This window comes from Pelodiscus sinensis, chromosome 28 (assembly GCF_052426305.1).
Source record: "Pelodiscus sinensis isolate ZL-2025 chromosome 28, ASM5242630v1, whole genome shotgun sequence".
Taxonomy (NCBI): domain Eukaryota; kingdom Metazoa; phylum Chordata; order Testudines; family Trionychidae; genus Pelodiscus; species Pelodiscus sinensis.
This window is the reverse complement of record NC_143079.1, coordinates 7,389,475-7,409,791: the sequence shown is the minus strand read 5'-3', so window position 1 is coordinate 7,409,791 and position 20,317 is coordinate 7,389,475. Positions and strand designations below refer to the sequence as shown.

Genomic DNA, 20,317 nt, shown 5'->3' with positions numbered 1-20,317 from the left:
CCTCTTCAGGCCTGGGGAAAGGGGGCTTTGGGGGTGAGGCCCAAGCAGCTTCATGCCAGCTTCCGCTTGGCAGCCCCCTGAAACCTGCTTGGCCTCCCTCCCCGAGGGGCCTCAGCCTGGTTGAAAGCTACGACACCAGGGCCTTTGCTGTCGCTCTGACCCAGACACCACGGTGAGGGGCGGCCGCCTGAAGGCTGATCCTCTGCGGGGCAGGGGCGTGTGGCTGTTTCCCTCGGAGCCTGCCCAGGAGGAAGCCGGGGAGCTGGGAGCCAAAGGCGGCCCCGGCCCCGGGCTCCAATCAGACCCGGGAGGCTTGGCCGGCTGCCCTATAAATGCAAAGCAGGGGCGGGTGGCCGAGCGACAGCGCCTGTGGGCTTCCCCGGGAAGGCGGCGGGAGCCGGGCAGCAGCTGGGAGGAGCCCGCGGACCATGCCCCTGCGCGCCAAGCCCCTCACCTCCTTCCTCATCCAGGACATCCTGCGCGAAGGCGGCGCGCCGGGGCCCGGGCCGGCCGCGCGGGGCAGCGCCGGCTCCCCGGCCCGGCTCCCCGCAGCGCCCCCGCCAGAGGAGCCGGCGGCGCCCCTGGAGCAGCCAGGCGCAGGTAAGCGGGGTCCCCCGCCGCGCGCGCAGGACTTTCCCACGCTCCCATGGCGCGCGGAGCCCAATTCCTGGGGCTCTAGGGGGCGGGGGACCCCCCTCCAAAGCAGTGGCGCATAAGAGGGGTGTCTGTACTAGCCACTGCCTAGAAATCCCCCCTCCCTGCAATAGCTCTGCTCCTAGCCAGCTGGGAGCGTTGGGCCCTTGCGAACTTGGCATTTTTTTTTTTTAAAAAGCTAGGATAGTGCATTAGTTTATGAAAAGGGGGGGGGGGAGAAGAGGCCCCCCCTCCCAAGCTCTAATCCAGCGGCCTGAAACAAGAGCTCCCTCCCTTAGCACCCCACTGGTAAAATCAGCTGCCTTCAGCCTTGGTGACTAAGTCTAACAGGAGTAAACGCTGGGACAGGGATTGGCTTTTGGTTCTGTGTCCATCACCTAGGACAAGGGAAATCTTAATTGGGATGCCACAATTAATAACAGAAGAGGGTGTTGATTCACTTTAACGGGCATGAGGTGATATTGTTGCACCTGCTGACTAATAGGTGGTTTTTTTTAAGATGGTGGGTTTCTGGGATGTGTACTTCCAGGTTGGGCTAGTAAAACTTAAAGGTAGCATGGCATCCCCTTTAAAGAATGGGGACACTTAAACAGTGAGTTTGTCTAGCATGCACAGCTGAGGGAGGGGTTGAGACAATCTGGTACAAAGTCCATATATTTAAAGAATGGTTTAAGAAACTTACCACTGCACTCTCTAGGGAACATGGAAGTCTCTCCCCATTGTTTCAGAGGGCGAGCCGTGTTAGTCTGTAACTTTAAAAACAAGTAGTCCTGTGGCACCTTGTAGCATCATGAGCTTGTGTGAGTAAAACCAGCCCATCTGATGAAGTGGGTTTTACCCATGCGAGCTCATAATGCCATGTATTTTTTGTTTGTCTCTACAGTGCCACAGGATTACTCCTTGTTTTTAAAGTTACAGACTAACACGGCTCCCCCTCTGAGACCTTCTAACATGCAAGGCACTGCATTCAGCCCTATTAAGTGGAAAGCCATCAACCACAAAGAAATGCCCATAGCCAGCACAGCTGATGAAGTGGGTTCTCCCTCCCTGTATATCAAAAAAATCAAACACATGTAAGCCTGTTAGGGAAGGTACTGATCTATTATGCCTTTACAGCATCTAGCACAATCCAGCCCCAGTCCTAACTTGGATATTCAGACACTAAGAAGGCAAGACATTTTAATTGCTTTCTCCTTAAAAAGGTGACATTCGGTCTAAAGTTTAGGTTCTAGTCAGACATTACAAAACTAAAGATTGAGAAATGTTTCAAAGAACTTTTTTTAAAAAATTACCTTGCAAATTTACTTTTTAAAATCCCTTTTGAACCAGCTCCTCTGTGGGGGTAAATTTGCACAGCTTCACTGATTTCAGTAGCACTAAACTGATGTCCCAGATGAGGAGTGGCCTGTTTCCACCCCAAATATTTCAGTGTGGGAAACTGGCCTATTTCCATTGTCCAAGCTGAGAGAAATGAGAACCCAAAGTAACAAACAGCATAAATAATGAAAATTCATTTGATTTTTAAGGCTCTTTCTGTTTTAGTAATTGTAGGGGTTAGTCAGTACCATGTCTCTTTAAGGACTCTTTCAGACAGTTTTAATTATGACAAGAAGGGCTTGATCCTGAAAAGGGCAGAGCTCTTCCACAGCCTTCGATTAGAGCTGAGGGTGCCCAGCTGGATTGGGGCTGACCTGACCGAATTGTTTCCAGTAGAATCCGATTAAGGCGAAGTGTCTGGTTGGTACCTCTGAGCTGTGATGGCCATCAACAATGCCTAATTGCTTCGCTCTGCTTGGTCACATCAAAGCCAGCCTGTATTAGTGTATCTTTCACGGGGCAGCCAGGGAACCTCTTTATCTCTCAACTTGCTTGGCCATAGCACCACACAGAGCAGCTTCCAGGAGATGCACTTCTCTTGTTACCCTGGATTTCTCAAGAGTTTGGACTCCCAACTGAATGGGTCACCTGTGTACGGATCCAGATCCTGTGTCCCCATGGACATCCACTGGGAGCTTTGCCACTCACTGGGATAGGGGCAGAACTGAGCCAAGAACCCTGACTCTCAAACCTGGGTGTCTTCATTTGGTCTGTCAATTAAAGCAGTGGAAACTAGCAATACCTTTATGGAAGTCAGTGGAATGTCTAGGGGAAGAAAACTGGGCACTTAATTTTATACTGATCTTTCTGAATAAGGGTTCTTTTATGTGATGGCCTGATTTCCATGATAGTAGCAGGCACCTAGCATCTCTGATAATCATTCCCACTCTTATGGGAGCCCAATTTACACCTGGGTATCCATCTTTGAAAATGTTGGCTACTGGCTACACATTAGTAGGACTGCATGCAGAACTAAGGAGACAGGCCTTAAAAATGCCCTCTGCCAATAGAAGGGCAGGATCTCTTTTGGTTTTGTTTTTTAATTTGCTGTAGCACTGCCATCTGAGCCTTTGGGGTGTGCACCAACTTCACATTTCTAACTCTTCTCTGAGGGTAGAAACTGATGCTCGTAAAACAAAAGCTGAGATAATCAAAGGTGCGTGAGGGCTTTGAGAAATCCCAACTATTGCAAGACTCAAAAAATATCCCAAGAGTTGGCAGCCTTGTATTTGTATTAACAATATGCCTAGGAGCTCCACTCAAGACCCCATAATGGCACAATCACAGAAGAAAAAGCTTCAGGGGGTAGCCAAGTTAGTTTGTAACTGGAAACAATAAACAGGCTTGCTGCACCTTAGAGACTAAACACAAAGATGGTATCATGAGCTTGTGGGCACAACCCACTTCAGATGAATGCAGTTCTTAAAGGTCCAGTTCCTAAATAAATAAGGGGGAGGGGAGGAGAGAAGGAAAAGAAAAGGGGAAGTGTCCATGCTACATGAAGCGGATAGAGACAGTATTAATTGTTAACCTATTGTTTGGTTCTTATGATTTCATTAGGATGTAGAATGTAGCAGACCATCCAGCCAATGTCTTTGTTCATACCTCTGTTAGGAATCCAAACTTGTAAATGAAGTTAAGGTCTAAGACTTCCCTGTGGAGTTGGCTTGTGAAATTGGCCTGAAACAATACGGTGACTGAGATCCATTAATGAGTGCCTGGGAAAGTTAAAAAGTTCCAACAGGTTTCTGTGTTGCCCTTTCGAATATCTGATGTGTCCATGAAGTCTCTTGTAAAGACTGGCCAGTTTGGCCAAGGTACATAGAGGGGCGCTGCTGGCATAGATCATACTAGTGGATGTGCAGTTACATAAGCCGCTGATGTGGCTTGGTTCTATGATACTGCTTGTGTAGATGTGTGGACAGAGTTGGCACTGGGGGTTCATTGCAGGGCTGGGTTCCTGGATGAGTATGATGGAGGTGTGCTACGTGGTTGCTGGAAAGGACTTGTCTGTAGGCAAACAAGTCCTTTTCAGCAACCATGTAGCACACCACCATACTCATCCAGGAACCCACCCCACTCCCATGGGGGGGGTGACAGGGGAGAGGAGGGTGGTGCCTGGGAGCCATGGGGAGCAAGGAGCCATGTATGCCTCTGGGAGTGGGGTGCCAAGTGCCCCACCTCCATTCCCCTCATGACCAGACTCCCACAGCACACGCCATAGCCCAGAAAATCCTTTTGACATTCTTTTCCCCTCCCCCCCCATTTTAGGGATGTGAATGGTAAGTGTGGGGTTGCTCCAGCCCCTGCTGGTCAACCACTGATAGGGGGCTGCTCCAGCCCTGCAGAGCCTGCCACAGATTCTGAGGAGGGGGTGCTCGAACCTGGCCGAAGCAGCCCTTGTCTGCAGTGTGCCCAAGCTGCGCCCTCCACCCAGCCTTGTTTAATCAATTAACCAGTCAAACATAGTGTAGCCAGCTAACTAATACAATGGGATTTTTACATCCCTACCCTGTATCCCAGGGCTGCTGACTTTAAAGAGGTTCTAGTATATCAATTCGGGGGAGGGGGAATTGTAAGCAAAAGCTTTTCCAATGTTTAACAGCTGTAAAAATGTTGCCAGGATGAAATGTGCTCTCAGGAAAGAGCCTGTGAACCAGCTATACTGGTTCCTTTCCTCATGTATAACTCCCCTCTTCCTTCCCTCAGAGGCACCTACAGAGACCTGTCTGTCGGACTGTGAAAACCCTCTGAGAGCCTCACCAAGTCACCAGAGAGCCCCAAAGCAGCAAAAGCGGTCGCGGGCGGCCTTCTCCCACACCCAGGTCATCGAGTTAGAAAGGAAGTTCAGTCGTCAGAAATATCTGTCCGCCCCAGAGCGCGCTCACCTGGCAAAGAACCTGAAACTCACGGAAACCCAGGTGAAAATCTGGTTCCAGAACCGAAGGTACAAAACCAAAAGGAAGCAACTCTCCTCGGAGCTCAGTGAACTCGATAAGAACTCTGCTCTCCCGGTCCTGAGAGAGGACAACCCCTCCAGAGCCTCTGTGATTTCGGTGTATAACAGCTACCAATACTATCCCTGCCTGTACTACTTGAATGGCTGGAGTCCCTCTCTGTGGTAACCAGGCTAAAGACCCTTTTTCCCTTTTGAAAAATTGACCTTTTTTTTCCCTCTTAATGGGGGGAGGGGAGAAGAAGCACTTCTGCCCAGAGTTTCAGTGATGCTGCTTTTCACCCTGTAGGTCCTTTTTCCTTTTCAGGGAACTCACAGGTTCTCAGCACTGTTACACATCTAAACCATTTTCCATTGCACGATTGCTGTGCTCTGGTGTAGCACTTACCATTGGTAAGTCTTAGGCTTTGTCTACACTGGCGGGTTCTTGCACAAGAACAGCCATTCTTCCGCAGAGCGTCCACACCACCCACCCACTCTTGTGCAAGAAGGTTTACAGTAAAGCATGGTAGGAGAGGACTTCTTGCACAAGAGCTACACTCTTTTCTAACAGGTGTACACTGTCTTGCGCAAGAGGGTAGTGTGGATGCGCGACAGGGGTTTCTTGGCCATTTTAGCCATAGGGCTTTCTAGCGCATCAGAGCTTTCTTGCGCAAGAGCATCCATACTGCCATGGATGCTCTTGTGCAAAAGTACATCTCTCACATGGCAGTGTGGACGTGTTCTTGCGCAAGAAGCCACCCCTGTAGACATAGCCTTAGCGTTTGAAAAGTTGTTCTCCAGAGGGGGAAACTGAGGCACAGAGCAATGAGGTGATTTGACCAAAGCCATCCAGTGACAGTCAGGAATAGAATGCAGGTCCACCAGGTACAAACCAGTGTTCTATCCACTAGACCATAGCATCTGCCTCTTTCATGCACTCAAGTCAATGGGACTCTGGCTTCTATGTGCTTAACTCTCTAGAAAATGAGACACAGGTGCTTTGGAAAACTTTAACCCTAGATCAGTCAGTAAACTAAACCATGATGGCTTTGCACAGCAAATGTCTCTGTATATTCCTCTGGGACCCTCTGACCCCATGAGGGAGCCCAGATAGTTAAATATATCAAACAGAACATAGGTGGGGCACTGAATGGGGGGGGGGATTCTGCATTTTTTTCCATTACATGGGAACTAAAAATCATCTAGTCATCCTGTAAAGACTACAAGACTTATTAGAACTACATCTCCAACCCCATTTGAACTATTGTCATGCACTGACCAGTTCATGACATGTGCCCTACTGCACTTAACTGGCTAGAATTAAACTGCACATCTGTGTCATAGCATCCATACTGTTAGTTGAAGTAGTCTCATTTAGCTCAAGTGGTAAAGCCCTGTGACTTGAAGTAGAAAGCTTGCTGTTCTAGCTCTCTCATAGTGATGTGCTGCATAGTAACAAACATGAAATATTAGGGGGCTACAGATTTTTTTTACCATATGCAATAAATATCAGGGGCAGGATCTTCAGCTGGTATAAATCAATTCTCTGATTGTGGTGGAACTGCCACTTGACACCTGCTCAGTGTCTATACCCTATTCACCAGTGTACCGCATCACTAACTTAGCAGCACCTACCAAAGCAGATGATAAAGAACTCAATGACAGATTTTTTTGTATATTCACATTGCCTCTTTGAACATTAACACAGGCTAGCTAGTACAATACATTCTAAATTTTTAACTGTTAGGAAGGCTGAAAGAAGCAATTCTGTTGGTAAAACTAGATGACACAAAGCAGCCTAATGCTTTAAAAGGCTTGCTGGCTCAGTATTACTGTAAAGTTTTCATGGCACAGGGTTAAATGGATATTATTCATGCTTATCGTTTGAACAGACTAACAGAGGTGATTCCTGCTTCAGGTTGATACATAACCTACTAATGCAATGGTGCTGAGCACCTTCTGATCTGACCTTTAGTGGGAAATAAACTACAAGGTGCTGAGCTATCTCAGGGCAAAATGGACTAAAGCTTCTATGCACAATGGCTAAGTAAATAGCATTTCTTTGCATTAGCAAAGTAGCAGTGATGGGTTTAGGAGCAAAGAGCTTGAGGTAACACCTATTGTGACGGAAAGAAGTTTTAAAATAGAAATGAAATGGGAAGGAAATTACCTTAAATCATTTGAGTGGGCTAAACACTCAGTTAAGCTAGGTCTACACTAGCAGCTTCTTGCACAAGAACAGCCGTTCTTCTGCAAAAGCTTGCCGGCTGTCTACACTGCATGAGCGTTCTTCCAGAAGTAAATTTACAGTATAGTGTTGTAAAACAGGGTTTCTTCCGGAAGCGTTATTCCTGTCCCTATGAGGAATAAGCCCTCTTGCACAAGAGCTCTTCCAGAAGAGGCCAGTGTAGACAGGCAACATGAATTTCTTACACAAGAAGCCCCTATGGTTAAAGTGGCTATTAGAGCTTTCTTGCACAACAGTGTGTCTACACTGCCATGGATGCTCTTGTGCAAAAACAAGATGCTCTCTTGTGGAAGAGTTTTTGCACAAGAGGCTGCCAGTGTAGACATAGGCCTAGTGTAACACACACAGCATACACCTATACTGCAGCCACCTTCTGCAAAAGCTTATGCAAATGAAGCAGAGTAGAATATCACCATGCTTCATTTGCATAACTAGCAGTGGCTTTTGTACAAAAAGGAGCCGTGTAGATGGCTCTTTTTCTGCAAAAATCCCCTCTTGTGCAAGAGCTGTTCTTCCGGGGAGGGGGGGAAGGGGGGGGGGAGAGGAATAATGGCTCTTGTGCCAGAGGGGGTTTTTGCAGAAAGCCATCTACACTACTCCTTTTTGCACAAAAGCCTCATGCCCAAATGGCCCCTAATTATGCAAATGAAGCATGCCAATTGCTAATCTGTGCTTTATTTGCATATGCTTTGTGGAAAAGAGGTGCAGTATAGACATAACCCTAGTGTGGTTCATTGTCCCATGTAGTGGTACTTAGACCACTTACAGACAGAGATAAGAACAAGGGAGGTCTATAGCTTAAGTTGTGAGCTAGCTGGCTTTATAGTTCAAGCTATAGAGGCTCTTATACTAAGATCCAGAGGTCCCCGGTTCAAATCTGCCTGATTTCATTAGAACTATGCCAATTTACACCTCCTGAGCATAATCTATCCAAATCTTTTCAAGTGATTTCACCACTGCAGCACCTGAGTTCATCCTACAGAGAATTAAAAACCCACAAGCCAAAGACTTATTTTCCTTTCCCCTCCCCTCTCCTGCCACCAGAATGGTAATTGTAAAACGTTTATTTTCAGAGGCAACAGGGCAAAGTAATAAACTTTATTGGACCAGCTTCTATTGGTGAGTCAGGCTGACACAGATCTTCTCAGGTCTGGGAAATTTTTAGAATGTTATTTTTAATGAACATAATTAAAAAGTGATCTTTTTTCCCCGTCTTCTGCCTCCCCCCCCCCACCCCCCCCCCAGTCTGGCTAAGGCCACCACACATACAAGTATGTCAGCAGTATCATGGCTATATCTACACTAGGACATTATTTCAAAAAAATTTGAAATAACTCCCGTTCTCATGACATGCAGAAGTTCTTATTTTGGAAAAAAATAGGCTTGGTAGTGTGGACGCGCCACTTGTTATTTTGAAATAACTCCCTAGTGTAGACCTAGGCTAGGGGATTCCTGTCACAAGGAAGGATTACTTATGGGAGTAAAAGTTTGCAGGGTCAAACCCATTAAGGTGAAGAATTCACCAATACCCTGGATTTATGGTCACTCACGGCCACTGCGTAAATTATTGAAATGCATGGAAGAAGAATGGCTTGTTTTCTAACTAGTTGGAATGTTACTCCTAGTATCTCTAGATAACATTTTTCCTCCAGCGTGTTCTTTATTTAGAACCTATTCATCGTGAGAGGATTCAGACCTTTCTCTCAGTCAGCATGAAGAGTAGAAGGTCATCTCTGGGCTGTTACAATTTGTTTCAGCCTCAAGCACGCTGCTTATCCACTTTCCAAAAGAAGTGATCGTTCACTACTTAGAACAGCAGTCATGACTCACGGGAGGAGCCCCTCCCCCCCCATCAATGGGGTAACTCAAAAGAGTAATAGCTGCAGGACCAAGCCTGCGGTGCAGAAATGCAGAGGCATTTTTTTAACCCAATTAGCCATGCCTTGCACCTTGTGGTGTCATTTGCACCAGTGCAAGGAAGGTGCAAAATTCGCACCATGCTGATTGACAGGCCAGTTTTGCATTTGTTTAAATCCATACACAGCAGGTTCAAAATGTGGTCTGGTCAGAATTCTTATCCCCCCTCTATCGCTGCAACTCCACTGATCTCCATGAACGGACGTTTGACTCACACCCGTGGAGGTGTCACCTATCCAGCCTGCCTTCAGGCCATCTGCTGCCTCAGTTTCCCTTCACTAAGGTTGGATTGCCCAACTTGCCCAGGAAGGACTTACTGCCATGCTCAAGGAGGGATGTAAAAGGTTAACCAGCAGGGGATGGAGCAGCTCTTTGCCAGCCAGGGGCTGCTCCAGCCCCCTGGGGCCTGCCACAGGTAGGGATTGTTCCAGATGATCAGAGCAGTCCCTGCTTGTGATGTGCCCAGGCCTGCCATGGACACAACTGGCTGGAGCGGCTCCCCCAGCCACCTCCCCCTTTAATTGGTTAACCAGCTAACCAAATAAATGGGATTTTACATCCCTACTTCAACTCTCTTTCCTACACAGGCAACTACCAAGCACACACAGTCCCTCTACCCATCCTACCGCTCCTAGAGGCTTCCCCAGTGCAGGAACGAAGACTCACCCTTTCCTTCAGGCCCACCATGGCTCTCCTTAGAGTTGCCTCTCTCCTAGAGATCAGCTTCCTCCTGCCCAGCAGGGCCTAATAACTGAGCCGGGCTAGCCAGCTCCCCGGCCCTTGGCATAAGAGGAGCCATCAGGTGTCTCCCTCAGGTGGCACAGATGTAAACGCTGACAGGGCTGTGGAGAATTAGGCCCCATCTGCAGGGCATCAATGGATGGGAGCCATTGCTCTTTGGTAGTCATGGGAACTGAATAGCCCCTTGGATAGTCCATGGGAGGCTCAGCTGCGCTCCTGGTTTGTGACCTCAGACCAGGCCTTCCCGGCCGCGCTCTGAGCTGCCCACACTTGGCCTTTGTATGAAATCCACCCGGTGCCAACGGTTATTTTTTTGTATATATATTTTGATACTGTTTTCCCAATGTGTGCATTGTACTTTGGAATAAAAAGCTTAAGGTCTGTACTAGAAATAGGCCTCCCTGGGGTTTATTTTTTAAAATCTCCGCTGTGTCCCGGGTTCCTGTATTTGGCCCAAGCGCCCTGGGCCAGCGTAGCTCTGGAGAGTCAGGATCCCTTCCGTAGGGTCCGGTTCCAGGAAGCAGCAGTTGCATGGAGTAGCTTCTCCATGCGAGGGAGGAAGGCGAGCCCGCAGCATGACTCAGCCCTCCGAAATGGGAGTGGATCGGGTGGGTTAAGGGTCATGGCTGCGGGCCAACCCCTGATGCACAGCTAATAGCACGGAAAGGCTGCACAGATAGGACCTGATGGGAGTCTCCCCAGAGCTCAGTGGAGTTTGGATCCGGCTCCAGAGAGCTCATGCTGTATCCTTCAGATGTCACGGATGCGTCTCTCCGCCTAAGTGCTCTTCACTCTGCCTTTCATAGGGAAAATGCCTTCATCAGCAGAGTGCTTCGGTGGCCTATTTCCAGAAACCAGGGCTGGGGCTCTCAAAGCCCAGGGGTGAGGAACCTTTTTTGGTTGGGGGGGCCATGGACCCTCAGAAAAATCAGTTGGGGGCTGTGCAAAAATCCCACCTCACTGATGTGGCCTCCAACTGAGAAGCAAAAAGACACTCCCCGCATTCCCCTTGCACACCAGGCTAGTAGATTTCGTGGGCAGCCCCCAGGCTCTTCGGTGGGGCCAAAACAGGGGTTCAATGTGTGGGAGAGGGCTGCTAGGGAGCAGATGTGGGGTCTGGGTGGGAGGGTGCAGGAGCCAGCTGGGGATTGGGGATGGAGGGTGGGAGGTAGGGCGCAGGAGCAGAGGGGGATGCAGGAGAGTCTGGGGGGAGGTAGGATGCAGGAGTGGAAGGGGGTGCAGGAATGGGATGGAGATGCAGGTTCTAGGCAGGAGAGAGCAGCAGTGGGCTGGGCAAGAGAGGGGTGCTTACCTGTTGCAGCTGCCCATCGACACACATGGCTCCATGTCCCTGCCACTCCCAGGTACTGCCCTCTGCTGCACCTATGGGTGGTGATTTTGGACAATCAGACCAGCAGGGGAAAGCCTCCTCTGCCATTTCCCCAACGGGGGTGGGGGAGAGAGAGGAGGGGAAGCAGCAGCCTGCAGAATTGCTTCCTCCCCTCCCCGCCAGGCAGAGGCCATGGGTTGGATCCAGCTCCAAGCTTGTCTGACTCTGGTCTTTGAGGTTTGCACCCTCCCCAATTCCAACCCCACAGTGGAAGGCTACGTCTACACTGGCATGATTTTCCGGAAATGCTTTTAACGGAAAAGTTTTCCGTTAAAAGCAGTTTTGGAAAAGCGCGTCTAGATTGGCAGGACGCTTTTCCAGAAAAGCACTTTTTGCGGAAAAGCGTCCGTGGCCAATCTAGTCACGCTTTTCTGCAAAAAAGCCCCGATCGTCATTTTCGCAATCGAGGCTTTTTTGCAGAAAACACTACTGTGCTGTCTACACTGGCCCTTTTCCAGAACAGTTTTCTGGAAAAAGACTTTTGCCCGAACGGGAGCAGCGTAGTTTTTCCGGAAAAGCACTGATGATTTTACATTAGATCGTCAGTGCTTTTCCGGAAATTCAAGGGGCCAGTGTAGACAGCTGGCAAGTTCTTCCGGAAAAGCGGCTGATTTTCCGGAATAACTTGCCAGTGTAGACACAGCCGAAGAGTGTGGGGAGGAGGGAGGGACTGCAGTGCTTCTGTGTGGCTTATCAGTTAATCGTTTAAACAACTCTACACTAACGTCCCAACTCACTACACTTCCTTCTGCCTCCAGCCGCAGAGCAGAAGGAAGGGTGGCAAGACCATATCGTTCCAGTTTTCCTTCTGTGCTTCTGCTGGCAGTGGTACCTACCTCAGAAGGCAGCCCCACCACTAGCAGCAGTGCACAAGGAAAGGTGGCAACACCTCACCATCCCAGCCTTCCTTCTGCGTTGTTGCTGGCAGCGTTGTAGATGTCCGAGCTGGGTTTCCTGCCAGTACCTACCACTCTCTGGCCCCTCAGCATAGAAAGCAGGGCTCCCCCAGCAGTGGCACAGAAGGAAGGGTGGCCGTAGCAGACCATGACAACCTTCCTTCTGCGCTGCAGCTAGCGGAAGGGTTGCCATCCTGGCCTGGTGCCTGACCAGTTGCCACTATCGTTTCAAATTTTCCAGACTCCTGGGTATATGCGGAGAGGATATACACTAAAGGACTGTGTCTAGACTGGCAAGTTTTTCCGCAAAAGCAGTTGCTTTTGCAGAAAAACTTGCCAGCTGTCTACTCTGGCTGCTTGAATTTCTGCAAGAACATTGACGAGCTCATGTAAGAAATCAGTGCTTCTTGTGGAAATACTATGCTGCTCCTGTTCGGGCAAAAGCTTTTGCGCAAAAGGGCCAGTGTAGACAGCTCAGATTTGTTTTGCGCAAAAAAGCCCCGATGGCGAAAATGGCCATTGGGGCTTTTTTGCGGAAAAGCGCGTCTAGATTGGCACGGACACTTTTCCGCAAAAAGTCCTTTTGCGGAAAAGCGTCCGTGCCAATCTAGACGCTCTTTTCCACAAATGCTTTTAACGGAAAACTTTCCGGAATGCTTTTGCGGAAAATCATGCCAGTCTGGACGCAGCCAGGGAGTCTGAGATAAAAGGTGGATTGTATTTGTCAAGGAGTATCAGCATTACTTGTCCCAGACATATGATTTTTGCCTGTGTTCCAAGGAGCATGCCTGCCCACACACACACCTTGGCACCCGTAGTTCAGCAAAAGCTGATTGTGGGAAGTATGTCACCCATCATAATGGGAGTAGGCAGGCAACCTGCAGATTCTTTTGCAGTTCTTGCCAGCTTTGGCTGGACTCCTGCTGAGAGACAGCGGACACTCGAGTCCTTTTATAATTTTTCCTCCGTTTTGCAACTCTTTCCTCCAAGTGCTTTTCTACAAGGGACGGTCAGGCTTCCACCTTATATTGTAATGCCAAGCACCAGGACCCAAAGGAAAAAGGGCTGTAATGTACTGGTATCCAAATAATCCAGGGTTAAGGCACCAATGACAACAATAAGTATGGCAAAGTAAACTCTTGCTGTGATAAATTTCCTTTTGATGAATCCCACCCTGGCTATGGGGACATGGTGTTTTCATCAGCTTTAAAAATACAGAACTCCTGTTTGTTTCACTACTAGAATCAGAAGGCGTCATTTCACATCTGTCAATTAGAAAGAGTCATGCTCCACTGCCAACGTATCTATCAGAATTAAACAGTGTCTAAAGCTGACATAACATTTACACTTGTCTCTCTGCCAAACCTTTTAACGCTACTAAAAAAAAAAAAAAGGCCGCCATTGGATAACATAACTGTTGACTAACATTTGCATGCAGTAAACCACAGACTTGGCAAACACCCTCAGGAAGGGAGCCAAGGAAATATTCTGTTTGACCTAAAACAACATTTGCAAAGCAGAGTGGTGGGAACAAGTTAACTCGTATGGACTAACAGTGCGGGGGAGGGGAGAAAGATAAAGAATATAATAGCTCAGATCAGTTCTTCATCAAACACAATATCCTGGCTCTGCAAGTGCCCCTGACCACCTACGTAAGAGGAAGGTGCAAGAAATCTTGTAGCAGGGAACTATGGGAAAGTTTTCTCTGAGCCCCAAAAGTTAAAAGCTGGTTTAAACCCTGACGCAAGAGAATTTCAATCTTTTGAAAAACCCTTTCCCATGGACTTGGATTGTTTCACCCTATGACGATGCTGCAGGACCAAGCAGGAGAACCTAATGGGGTGAACAAGGAAGCGTAGCCAATGGGCTGTGTCTCCAAACACTCGTGGCCTAATGCGGAGAGGTTGCTGAACACTCCAGCTGAACTGCAAGGGTCCAGCACCTCCCACAGGCAGGCCCTTCAGGATCAAATATAGGGTGAAATCAATCCCCGGGCAGAAGGGTAGCCCAAGACTTGTAGCATCCTTACCTTCTACAGAAGACCTCAGAGTACGGCTTACAGGGAACGTCTGTGCTTTCTACAAGTTGTCCCGGCTCTTTACACGATGAGAAAGATTAGGATCAAATTCAGGCAAATTTTAGGCACATTATCAGCTAGATATTCCATACCTGGAGCAGAACTGGTCTGTCCCATCAATGAGAACTGGTCTTTCCCATCAATTCAAAATCCACATGGAGGCTCCTCTCTGACAAGGACCATACAGGTCTGGGGCATATAGTTCATAAAGTTGCACACATCCCAGTCAGATTATTCTTGATGCTGGAAGGGGTATTTTTCGAAAAGGGGCTGTTGCTAGCCAGGATAAAGACACTGATGACCTAAAATTCTGCATTCCCTGGGCCTGATTTTGAAACACAGCCTCCTGTTTTGCAGGCACAATTATGCATTCCACTTTTTTGCGCCTGTTTTATCCCCCCATCTTGTCTGACACTAGGTGTTGAACCTGAGCTAGAAGCACACGATGCTACCGATTGAGCTGAAGAGTCCAGGTTCTGTGACTAGCACCTGCCACGACCCACAACCTTTGTGGGCTGGCACATGCCACAATGGATTAAACCAGCTGTCCATTTTGGGGACAGATGCTTAATGTTAAATACGTGGTGAAAGATTTGAATGGATGGGGGATAGAGGGTTCAGCCCCTTGCAGGAAGGAAAAGTTCAGCCATGCTAAGCATCCCAGCCATAGTTCTGATGCAGGCTCCACCATGTACAACTAAGAAAAGAAGAAAGGTACTTTGCAGAAATGGCAAACCATAGATTTCCAGACCCTTCCCATGATATCACGTCACCAAGTCTTCAGCAGATTCTTTTTCCTTTTATCCTACTGAAAGAACCGAGGTGGAAAGAGGCTTCGTGCCTTTTATATGGAACATCATGGCGTGAAGGCAGACAAACAGAATAAATCAACACAGGACAGCTACGGAGGCATTTCCAAACATGTCTGGCTGCGATAATTTATAGAGCTATTTGCTCTTAGAAAAGACAGATCAGAGATAAGACAAGTATTTCTACAGGAAACAAAAATGAAACACACATCCATTGGCATTCTGTTGACAATCTCCAGCCCTCCGAAGAAAATCAGAGGAGAAAAATGTAAAAGGCCTTCTTGGGACCTTTTGCACAGTCTCAGCATCCTGAAGCCCAAATTGGCTGACTCCAGTGGAAGGGTAGCAAAGCATCATAGAACCCGTTTCATTTGTGATCTTAGGACAAGAAGGAGGAAGGGCAGGGCAAAGGTTTCTAATCACCTGTTCAGGAACCTCCAGGGTAAATTAGCTAAGGCCAGGACTATACTAGACCTGGAAGGTTGGTTTAAGGTATGCAACTCCAACTATATAAAATATGTAGCTGGAATCAGCTTCCCTTAAGTACTCCTCCTGTTTGTGAGGAGTACTGGCATTGACCGGAGCCACCCTCAGGGTGTGTCTAGACTACATGCCTCCTTCGACGGAGGCATGTAGATTAGCCAGATCGGAAGAGGGAAATGAAGCCGCGATTAAAATAATCGCGGCTTCATTTAAATTTAAATGGCTGCCCCGATCTGCCGATCAGCTGTTTGTCGGCAGATCGGGGCAGTCTGGACGCGATGCGCCGACAAAGAAGCCTTTCTTCATCGGCACAGGTAAGCCTGGTTTCACGAGGCTTACCTGTGCCGATGAAGAAAGGCTTCTTTGTCGGTGCGTCGCGTCCAGACTGCCCCGATCTGCCGACAAACAGCTGATCGGCAGATCGGGGCAGCCATTTAAATTTAAATGAAGCCGCGATTATTTTAATCGCGGCTTCATTTCCCTCTTCCGATCTGGCTAATCTACATGCCTCCGTCGAAGGAGGCATGTAGTCTAGACACACCCTCAGTGTTCAATTTAGTGGGTCTTAACTAGATTGATCTCCAGAGCAGCAAGTGGAGACATGGCCTGCGGTACCTATCTAGCTCCCATTGCTGCTGTATCTGAGAGCCAAACCTCACAAACATTTCATTCGTTTATCCTCCCAACTCTTCTATGAGAGAGCAAAGTGCTATTATCTCTCTACCACAGAGGGACTAAATGACTTGCCCAAGGTCACAAAGGGCATCTGTGGCAGAGCAGAGAACTCAAGCCAAATCTCCCAAGTCCCAGACTAATGGCCTAACCATTGGCCCATCCTAATGTGTGTCCCAGCAGCAACAGCCCCTATTGGTCACCCATCAGGACAACTGAAGGTAACAGTGTTGACGTAAATTTTAGAAGGGTAGCCATGTTAGTCTGTTTAAGTAAAAACAATGAGGAGCTCTGTGGCATCTTAAAGACTAACGAAGTGGGCTGCAGGCCACGAAAGGGCTCATGCCCAAATAAATGTGTTAGTCTTTACATTGCCACAGGACTCCTCATTGTTTTAGTGTTGCTGTAATATACTTACAGTTCTGCAAGGAGTTTGATTAGATACCACGTGAAAGTTTGACTAAAAACCTAGAATAATAAAAGACGGCTAATGGATAGGTTTCAGATTGGACCTATAAATGGGGAATGGGTACGAAGAGGGAGTTTCCAGTGAGATCAGTTTTGGGGCTTTCTCTGTTTAATGGTTTTTTTTCTTAATAACCTGGAAGAAACAATACAAATCACCATTATAAGAACAAAAGACTGGCCAGCCTGGGTCAGACTAACAGCCCATCTAGCCCAGCATCCTGTCTGCTGACAGTGGCCAATGCCAGATGCCCCAGAGGGAGGGAACACAACAGATAATCCTCACAAGATCCCTCATGTCACCCATTTCCAGACAAAAGTTGATGAATGGCAGCTGACACAAAAATAGGGGGAGTGGTAAGCAAAGAAAAGGACAAGTCGTTGGGATCGTCCCGGCTCAGACAAAGAATATGCAGTTCGGTGCGGCTCCGTGTAAATGTCCATATCTAGGAACAAGGGGGATTTCAAATAGGTGTAGACCTCTGAATTCAGCACCGATGCAGCAACTGCTGGAACACTGTGTCCAGCCCCGGTGCCCGCAATTCGGGGAGGATGCTGATAAATCGGAGAGGGCGCAGAGCAGAGCCATGAGGATTAGAAAACATACCCTAGAGCGATAAACTCAGAGCGCTCGTTCTATTTAGCTTAACAAAGAGCAGGTTAAAGGGTGACTTGATTGCAGTTTGTAAGTACCTACGCATGGGGAACAAATCTAGCTGAGATAGGTCAAACCTGATCTGGATTCTAATGGCTGGATGTCGAAGCTGGACAAATACAAACTGGAAAGAAGGTGTAAATTGTTACCGGTTGAAAGCAATTAACTATTTCAACAATTTACCCAGGGTTGTGGAGGAGTCTGCATCAATTACCATTATTTTTTTCGGAAAGATCAGATTGAGGGATTATTTCAGGGAAGTTCTATGACCAGTGTTGCACAAAATGTCAGAGTAAGAGTTGCTTCCAGCCTGAGAATCTATTAAAGTGCAGCATGCTCCTTAAACTCAGACATTTAGTGACCACAAGGAGCCACTGAATGGCAGCTTTGTGCTACCTAAGAAACCGTGTTCAGATAAATGTAGGCGTAATGGATGTGACCAGCACTCTCACCTAGTGGGTAGAGCACTGAACTAGTATTCAGGAGGCATGCATTCTATTCCTGGTTCTGGCCACTGGCCTACTGAGAAAGTCACTTCCCTGTTCTGTGCCTCAGTTTCTCCATCTATAAAATGGGATGAAAGTGACCCCCTTTTGCAAAGCACCGTGAGATCTACTGATGACAAGTGCTATATAAGGGCTAGGGATTATTATCCTCCTCTAGTCCAGTATCCTGATGAACAGCATGAAGCAAGCCTTTTTGCTCTCAGACATGTATCCAAATTCGAAAGATCCATGCAGCCCACATACACAGTATCCAGGCAATCAAGCAATGTCAGCAACCCCAAAAAGTTACAAGCCCCGAACAATGCAAACTGCACAGGACAGCCATGGAACGGAACCAAGAGCTACAATCTACAAAATTGCCCTGGACCAAACAAAATAAAAATGTGCTTCTGTTCTAAGTAACTTCTTTTGATTACAACTTATGTTCTGATGACACAATCAGCATGGCCAGCCGGCCCTTGAAGTCCCCCCTCTTACAATGCCGCAGTGTTCTCCCATTTGTAAAGGAGAAACAACCTAGTAACAAATTGAAATGATAACCAGGCTGGGAGGTGGAATTGGAGGTTATTGATGCCGCAGCTGTTGTGATTGCTTTAGCCCTTTCTAACTTGGGAAGTACTGCAGCCCCAGATTCACAAAAGCTTTCAGCACCATTTAGGCGCCCAAATAAAGGCCAGATTATTCAGAGTCCTCCACACCCACAGGAGGAGTCAGCTTTTCAGACAAGCGCCACACCCCTCGTGCGGAGTGCTTTTGGGAATCTGGCCACATTTGTGCCGCACACTTGAAAGTCTGTCTTTATGAAGATTAACCCCTCCAAGCACAGTCTTTCTTCTCAGGAAGTTATATTCTCATGACCAGCTTTGGGAGACAATTTGGGTCGCTTCCAGAGTCTGGTAGAGCCGCCTGTTGCTGATTCAATCGAACCAATTTAATCGGTAGCCGAACACACAGGTTAGGCATAATTTATTAGACAACGGCCCCTGATTTATTTGGTTAACTGATGCGGGAAGTCAGGCGCACAGCTCACGGCAGCAGGTTCACAGACGCTACGTTTTAGTTGGAAATTCCAATTAGACCCAGCGTGGACAAATCCATGCCACTAAAATGAGCTAGGCATCAGAATGAGATGCGATTGGGCACTCCCTGTGCTAGGCACTGTTCAAATACACGACAAGAGAGCGCATGTTTCAAAGAGCTTGCATTCTAAATGGACACGGGCACATAAGAGCTTATGTAACTACCACCAGGCAGATTTGAACCTGGGACCTCCGGAGCTTAATAGAAGAGCCTCTACCCTTTGAGCTAAAAGCCAGCTGGCTTTCAGCTCATGCTGTAGGGGTCTCTTGTTGTTGTCTGTTGCTGTGGTCTAGGTGCCACTGCATGGGACAGTGAACCACACTAGGGCTATGTCTACACTGACGGGTTGTTGTGCCAGAAATATGCAAATGAGGCTAAGGTGGAATAATAAAATAATCAGCCTAGCAGCATTGCGCAAGAGGGTTTTTCTTGTGCAAGAAGGGGCAGGGTAGACGCTCCTTCTGGCGCAAGAGCCTCTTCTGCAAATTGGCGGCTCATTAGGTATGCAAATGAGGCTTGGCGATATTCCATGCTTAGCCTCATTTGCATATTTCTGGCACAACAACCCATCAGTATAGACATAGCCTAGGTGTGTGAGTTACATTTATATTCTAGACAAGTACTAGGTGAGAGAGAAGAAGCCGCACTGGCTCCATTTTATATAGGAGAAACTGAGGCAGAGCCAGGTTAAGGCCAAGTCCACACTGGCACTTCCCAGCCCTGTAACTTTCTGGCTCAGGGGTGTGAAAAAACATCCCCCCCACACGCCATAAGTTCCAGGGCTGGGAAGTGTCCGGGTGAACGAGCGCTGTATGCAACTCCTCTCATGGAGGTGGCTTACATAGTGCGCTGGGAGAGCTGTCTCCCAGCATGAGTGCTGTGGCTGCACTTTCAGTTTAAAGTGCTGCCACAGTTAGGTGTAGATAAAGCCCGAGGGACTTGTATATGGGTCAGGAAGGCTAGTCGGGGAACGGAGCACAGATCCCTCCAATGCATACGCTCTTACTTGGTGCATCTAACATCTCGGCATACCCAGCCATCTCTTTCAGGACAAAAGTCCCCAGTAAATCACTTTTCCTTTCATCTGGATGTTTTTCCTTGGATGTTGCTATCTTCAAAAAGTATCAGGCTTCTGGCAGATGGCTGAAGCTCTTGGGTGCCTGGCGCAAAGGTAAGACATACTCTGGTGCCAGGGTGAACCCTCTTTCCGTGAAACTACAGAGCCCTGCAGCGGGAACCAATAACCCAGGGGTTAATGGGAGCCTGGTAAATACAGCTGGGGTGGAGGCACCAAAGGCTCCCTGTCACTGCCCTCGCGGAGAACTGACGCTCGCATTTGACAAGGGTTTGCCAAGCAAAGCTCCTGCAGAATAAGCACTCGTGTAAATAAGCCTTGAGACAAGAGTTTC

The 20,317-nt window shown here is 48.0% G+C and overlaps 1 protein-coding gene across 1 annotated transcript; it reads left to right on the top strand.

Annotated features, from left to right (window-relative positions):
* The first annotated feature begins 270 nt into the window (after positions 1-270).
* Positions 271-10,267, top strand: NKX3-1 (NK3 homeobox 1). Its single transcript, XM_075910721.2, has 2 exons — positions 271-600; positions 4,741-10,267. The coding sequence occupies exons 1-2, from the start codon at positions 333-335 to the stop codon at positions 5,154-5,156; spliced, it is 684 nt and encodes a 227-aa protein (XP_075766836.1). The 5' UTR covers positions 271-332; the 3' UTR covers positions 5,157-10,267.
* Positions 10,268-20,317: the final 10,050 nt, after the last annotated feature.

What these genes read in the sequence shown, in the direction of transcription:
- NKX3-1 (XM_075910721.2), top strand. Translation starts at nt 333, where the DNA reads ATGCAAAGCAGGGGCGGGTGGCCGAGCGACAGCGCCTGTGGGCTTCCC. An exon ending in CCTGGAGCAGCCAGGCGCAG is followed by an intron (nt 601 to 4,740) that starts GTAAGCGGGGTC and finishes TCCTTCCCTCAG; the next exon opens with AGGCACCTACAGAGACCTGT.